Source organism: Vicia villosa, unplaced genomic scaffold (genome assembly GCF_029867415.1).
Source record: "Vicia villosa cultivar HV-30 ecotype Madison, WI unplaced genomic scaffold, Vvil1.0 ctg.002403F_1_1, whole genome shotgun sequence".
Lineage (NCBI taxonomy): Eukaryota > Viridiplantae > Streptophyta > Magnoliopsida > Fabales > Fabaceae > Vicia > Vicia villosa.
In genome coordinates, this window is record NW_026705919.1 from 105,443 (window position 1) to 112,406 (window position 6,964).

The window sequence follows — 6,964 nt, forward strand, 5'->3', positions numbered from 1 at the left end:
TTGTTAGGTGTTAATCTCGCTAGATCAGTATGAACCAAATTTACAGTGATGATGCATTGCAAATTCGTATTGTTGTATTTTTTAAATACGAATTAGATATTCTATATGCACAAATGTGAAAATTAATCACTGAAGCTGAAAAAATCACAATAATGACAAGACTCTTTTCCAAAATATGTAACACGGAAACTAATCACTCAAACCGAAAAGATCATAATAATAACAAGACTCCTTTCTGATATATGAAACACAATCGTAATCTTACGACTGAATTCAAATTCAAAACCTCTATTTTTGCCGTATCATTCCGATATGCTCATGAATTTCGTTCTCATAATTAAAACATTAGAATTTTAATTATGAATAATTCATTAACACATTCATTAACTAATATTTAATAACATTCATCACCTTTTGACACATTGCCAAAGTGTCCAAAAAATGATAGAATCATCCCTCGTGGTTTAGTTTCCAAAAAGTAATGCCCTTCACAAGAGGTTGTATGGCAGATCCCCACCTTCCCATGTTACAACTTCCCCTCTTACCTGTCCCTACCTTCCCTACATTTTATAAAACCTCACATCCCTCTCTTCCCTCTCCCTCCAATCTCTCTTCACAATCTCTCCTCTCTCTCCCCTCTCTCTCTTCACATTACTCACAAAAAAATATGTGTAGCTTTAAGGCTAAAGAAACTATAGTCATAGAATCTTCCACAACACCTCCTCATGTAATTTCTAGAATCAATGGAAGACAAGTACTTCAACCAACATGCAACCATGTAGTTGTTCCAAATCTTGAAAGAAGAAACTCAATGAAGAAAATAACATCAAAATCACTTTTTGCACCCCCACTTCCAAATCCACACAAAACTTCTACTACTACTACTACTTCATTGTCACCACCAATTTCTCCTAAACCAATCTCTCCCACTAGACCATTCCTAGCTACAAAGAGAGGAAATGACAACAATGGAATGAACTCAAGCTGTGAAAAGCTTGTTATACCAAAGAACACAATGAAAACTCCATGTTTGGAGAGGAAGAAATCAAAGAGTTTCAAAGAAGGGTCTTATGGTGTTGAAGCTTCTTTGAGTTATTCTTCTTCTTTGATCACTGATTCTCCAGGGAGTATAGCTGCAGGGAGAAGGGAGCAGATGGCACTTCAACAGGCTCAAAGGAAAATGAAGATTGCTCATTACGGAAGATCGAAGTCAGCGAAATTCGAAAGAGTTTTTCCTATTGATCCTTCTAGTGCTCTTGAGTTAAAGACTAGTAATGAAGAGGAGAAGAGGTGTAGCTTTATTACAGCCAATTCAGGTAATTTTTGGTAGTAAATAATTTGATACAAATTCTTATATAACCTTTTTTTGCTTTATCTTAATGTTAATATTTATGTCTCTTTTGATGAATAGATCCTATCTATATTGCTTATCATGATGAAGAATGGGGAGTTCCGGTTCATGATGACAAGTAAGCTCCTATTTTTCTCCGGTCTCTCGTAAATCACGAACATCTGACATACACTGACACGTCGACGCCAATAGTTTGAGAAAACTAAATATTTAAATGTAATTACATGTATATGTGTCATATCAATATCGGATACTCTCATATGTTAGATATCACACACACCTTTAATATAATTACATGAACATACACATGCTAGGCACGGACATCTGACACACACTGACACGCCGATTATGATAGTTTGAGAAAATTGACTATTTAAATGCATGTAATTACATGTATATGTGTCTTGTTGGTGTCAAACACTGACATGCGTTAGATATCGAACACTTCTTCAATCTAAAGTATCGTGTCAGATAGTAATATGTGTCTGATATCAAACACGCTTACAATATGAATTTGCGGAGACAAATAATGAAGACTAACAAAAATTATATGTTATTGTCCATAATTCAGGATGTTGTTTGAACTTCTAATTCTAAGTGGTGCTCAAGTTGGATCTGATTGGACCTCAACCTTGAAGAAACGCCTAGATTTCAGGTTTGATTTTGATCAAATTCAACCCTATAGTACATAATTACATATGAACAAAGCTAACATTTTTTATTTTATTTTTCATTGATTGAACTAATAATAATTTAAATTTATGAACAGGACTGCATTTTCAGAATTTGATGCAGAAATTGTGGCCAACTTCACAGATAAACAAATGATATCAATTAGTTCAGAATATGGCATTGAGATAAGCAAAGTTAGAGGAGTTGTTGACAATGCAAACCAAATTTTACAGGTTAAGAAAAGCTTTGGTTCATTTGACAAATACATATGGGGATTTGTGAATCAAAAACCAATCTCAACTCAATACAAATTTGGCCACAAGATTCCAGTGAAGACATCAAAGTCAGAAAGCATAAGCAAAGACATGATTAGGAGAGGTTTTAGGTTTGTTGGTCCAACTGTGGTTCATTCATTTATGCAGGCAGCTGGCCTAACAAATGACCACTTAATCACTTGCCATAGGCACTTGCAATGCTGCACTTTCTTGGAAGCTATATAAGAGATTATTCATTGACCCTACAAGAGTTCAAGACATAAAAATTGAATGGTATTGTTATATATGCTTAAGAGCATATGTAATGTGATTCGATGTGCTAACTATAGTTTTTACTTCAATGTTAATTGTTGTGTATAGTACTAGATTAGGTTTAAAAGTTTTTTTTTTCTTGATGATTTGTGAGTTGGTGTGAGAATTTTAATTATAAGTTTGAGTGTGCTAAAGCTTTTTCATTTGCATAATTCAAGAAGAAAAAGGTTTTGGATGGTGATTCAGCGCGTTGTTAAGTCTTGTCACGCAGAACCGTTTAAAGTTTTCTTAAGTCTTATGTTAGTTATTTAGTCAGGGTTTAACAGTGATAAATATTTAATGAGACTTTTTTTAGTTATAATTTAACCATGACAACTTTTGAATCACGTACGGTAGTCCGTCTTACACGCTATCAAAGACTCTGTTGTAACATATTTTCCAATCTCAAACGTGTCAACATTGTTTAGTGTTGATTTTTATTGTGTGTAATCTGAATCGTCTAATCTCAAATTTAAGACCAATATAATATCTGTCGCGCAATTTTCAATCATCTCTATTATCTGATCTCAAATTAACGATTTCAATCGTTTCAAGTGAATATGAACCATCTGATCTCGAATTAACGATCGAGGCGAGACGGCGAGCAAGAGAGAATCCAGATCCGTTAATAAGTGGTGGGAGTGATAGGGAACAGTCAGCACATGCAATTGCAAATGGGAGACAATGGCATGTGTGGTGTCAGTTTGCTTTGCAAAAGACCATGTGACCTATCAAGACTTTGCATTATTTGGTTTCCTTTAACAGGCTGTGTGGGATACTTGTTGAAGGGTATATGTAGGGACCAATATGTAACATTTCTCTTTGCTTTGTTTATGGAGTTGTTGTTATTTTATCTTTATTGTATTCTTCTAACTTTTTGGCTTGAGTGAATATGATATGATATTATATTATACACTTTTCCAATATATTTTTGGAGTTGGTGTGGATCTTTTGAGTGGTCTTTAATTCATTTGTCATGTGCTTATGTACTATTTGATTGCTACTACTAACTATGTATATTGCTTTTTCAAATTTTATAAAGTTGTTAAGATAAGTATATAGTATCTTCTCCCATGTGGCCATTTCACTTTCTTTGTTCTAATTGGTTAGAAGAACATTGAATATGTTTTATACTAGTTGATGATTGTAGCTATTGTTGTAGTGGCATTTAACATGGTTGGTTACACATGCATAGGGACTAGTTGTAAAATGTATAAGAATTTATTTATAACTGACTTCAGTGACAATAATTTTCTGAACAAAAGAGTAACAAGAAGCGTAACATAACATATAGGCAGTAAGTTATAAATGTATAACAAACACCTTAGGTGTGTTATAGACACCTTTAAAAGTAAGTAAGTGTGTTGAGGTGTATGTTCTGTGTCACTCTCCATATCACTTATTTAACACTCGTGTGGTAGGTGTTATAAAAATCAGACAAATATCGAAAAAGTTATACAAGTGTCTCAGATGGGGAAGTCTAGGGAGCGAGAAAAGTTATGCTAAATGTTTAAGGTTTAAAGGGCTCTTGACATCAGATATCCATCTGAAACCTTAAGTCAATGGGGTATGAGTCACCCTCTTTTATAAACTCAACATTTTCTCAATTCCTAGTTGACGTGCGACTTCGGCACACACTTAAAACCTAACAGTTCCCAATTATATGAGTTTTTTTTATTTGTTTTGACCCTCTTTAAATTAATATCTGAGACTCGTATAACACTCATACAACATGTGTCAGACAATTAAAGACAAATGTTTCAAAAGAAAATATATTTTTTTACTTTAACATATCTTATATATTTTATGAACATCTATTAAAACTTTTGTAATGCTGCCTCTAAGAAATGTTGAAAAATACGTGTGAAAGTCTGTGTCGGTGTCAGATTGATGACACTTGTAATTACATTTTATTTTTATTTTTTTAAATTATAATCGATATTAACTTATCAATGACAGTGCCGTGTATGTCTATACTTGATAGATTAAAACATAATGTTATCATAGAGGTGACGCTGACCCATATTTTTTATATTATTGATATCGGAGTGTTCATTTCGTGTCTGTCGTTAGTGTTGATGTTTGTATTTCATAGCTTGTTATAAGCAAATTATTGACCCTATACTAACAACTTTAACAACCTAAGTCTAATCCTTATTCTCTTTTAATGGAGTTAGTTACATGAATTTAAAACAATGTCAAGATGTCTTATTGAGAATTATATTATCTCATACTAACAAACTATTTTATTACAAGTCTATCTAAACGGTTCTCTAGCAGACACCAAAAAGAAAAGAAAAAACTTTCATGTTAGTTGTCAATTCAAATGATTATGATAAAAATAATCAAAAACAGCAGAAATTTAGATAAGCCCATGTGCCTCTCAGACTCTCTCACAGTCTCTGTGCTTCTTATTTCTTTCCTCAATTTGATTGTTTTTCTGACATTTTCTAACTTTAAGGTTAAGTAAGTATAAAAAACTAATAAAAATAACTTTCATCATACTACAAGAGAAAAATAAGGAACCTTAATTCCTTTGTTTTTGCAAGAGACATGGATGCAAAAATTTCGCAACTTTTTTATATCAATATATATAAAGTTGCTACATTTCATAAATTTCTTCATCTTCATGATGAAGTATTTGCCAATTTGTTAGGAGATGGATATGTATAATAAAAGTTTGTATACTCCATGCAACCTTGAAACTGTGATTGACTAGTTCTTGATATATCATTTAATTTAAGAGAATATTTCAATCTACCTCTTAAAACTCTTATGCTCCTGACGAAATTTATTTATATTCCTTGATTTTGGAGATACATGTTAAGAAGCATTTTTTTTCAAAATTTGTTTTTTTCCGGAGCTTTATCTACGGAAGTAAATTAATTCAGTTCAGAGAATTTTTTGTAGATATATCTACGGAACGTCTTAACAATAGAATATTCTGTAGATCTACCTACGAAACATTCTGTTATATTTTAAATCAATTACATTTCACTCCAAAACTCCAATTTATTTTGTGCAACAACAAAATAATACATCAAAATATAGTACATCAAAGTAGTATAATGTAAAGTCAATGGTATATAGTACACCAAAAGAATACATCGTATAAATCATCCAAATAGTATCATATACATAATAAAAATAAAGTACATCAATGTAATAAAAGTACATACATCAAAATAATCAGCACGATCACTACTGTGTGTACCGAACAACATCCTCATCCTGTCCTCTGCCTCTCACGCCACCTCTGCGTCCACCACATCGTCTGCTGGCTACTCTGCCTCTACCGTCAAGTGCCCCACCTGTCCTGGCACGATGTCTACGGTACAAAAATTCCCCATCTACCGCCCTCATGATATCATCCAGTATACGCCTGTGATCAGACCCCTAAGGGAAGAAACCATCGTCAATGCTTGCCCGCGCCATCTCAAGTATCTCACGACAGCGAGGAAGAATATCTAGGAACCACGGCTGCTACAGAGATAAAATCTTCCTCCTGTGGTTATAGAACTTCTGGGAAGTTCTATCCTGAAAATTTCCAAAGAAAACACTGTTAATAACAAGCAAAGTTAGAAATAATAAATTTCCACTGAGGACAAAAAAGTAATAAGTCTAAGTAATTTTACCTCTCTGTTCCAGACATGTCTAGCTGTATGATCTACGTACCCTGTCAGCAAGGGTAAATCCAAATGACCCCCTAGGTAACCCTCAGGCGCCCCAGGCGCATCAGCCTCCTCGTGCAATATGTCCACACCATCAGGAGGTTGCACAAGAGATTCAGCATCGGTCGGAGGTGGCACATAAGGAGCATAAGTATCCTGACAAAATCTGTGGGTGGAGGGCATGTAACACCCCAAATCTACTCCACGATTAATAAGAGAAATCAGAGTACAATACATCGAAACAAGCAACTAATTTGAGGCGTCACATATTCGACTTAAACAAAATCACAAATCATGCTCAAAGTACATGGATACATAGCACCTATTTCGGAGGAAACTCATAAATCATCAAACATTTTAATCCAAACAACTTTATAATATCGCAGCGGAATCCAGATAACCATACATATCCAAATCTTATATCCTTGCCAACATGGCACAATGTGTCCAACATGTCTCAACAAGACATAACATCAAAATCCAACAAAAAATAATCAACATAAAACAAGACACAAGCAAGTATCGCAAACATCCCCCTGAGTGCTACGTATCAGAGTATCGACACACCGACTCGAGCTATAAGGTAAACGACTACTCCACGTCGTTACCTGCACGTTAACATTCAAACAGAAGGGGTGAGATATCATTCATTATAAAGAAACGTATGATGATATTCAAAGCAAGAGAAAAGATCATATATTGGT

The 6,964-nt window shown here is 34.0% G+C and overlaps 1 protein-coding gene across 1 annotated transcript; it reads left to right on the plus strand.

The window, feature by feature from the left end:
- Positions 1-543: 543 nt before the first annotated feature.
- LOC131638753 (uncharacterized) lies at positions 544-2,791 on the plus strand. The gene is made up of 4 exons (XM_058909300.1): positions 544-1,316; positions 1,412-1,469; positions 1,923-2,006; positions 2,121-2,791. The coding sequence occupies exons 1-4, from the start codon at positions 668-670 to the stop codon at positions 2,521-2,523; spliced, it is 1,194 nt and encodes a 397-aa protein (XP_058765283.1). The 5' UTR covers positions 544-667; the 3' UTR covers positions 2,524-2,791.
- Positions 2,792-6,964: the final 4,173 nt, after the last annotated feature.

Coding starts and splice junctions, on each gene's coding strand:
- LOC131638753 (XM_058909300.1), top strand. CDS start 668: ATGTGTAGCTTTAAGGCTAAAGAAACTATAGTCATAGAATCTTCCACA. Junction 1,470..1,922: donor GTTCCGGTTCATGATGACAA/GTAAGCTCCTAT, acceptor TCCATAATTCAG/GATGTTGTTTGAACTTCTAA. Junction 2,007..2,120: donor AAGAAACGCCTAGATTTCAG/GTTTGATTTTGA, acceptor ATTTATGAACAG/GACTGCATTTTCAGAATTTG.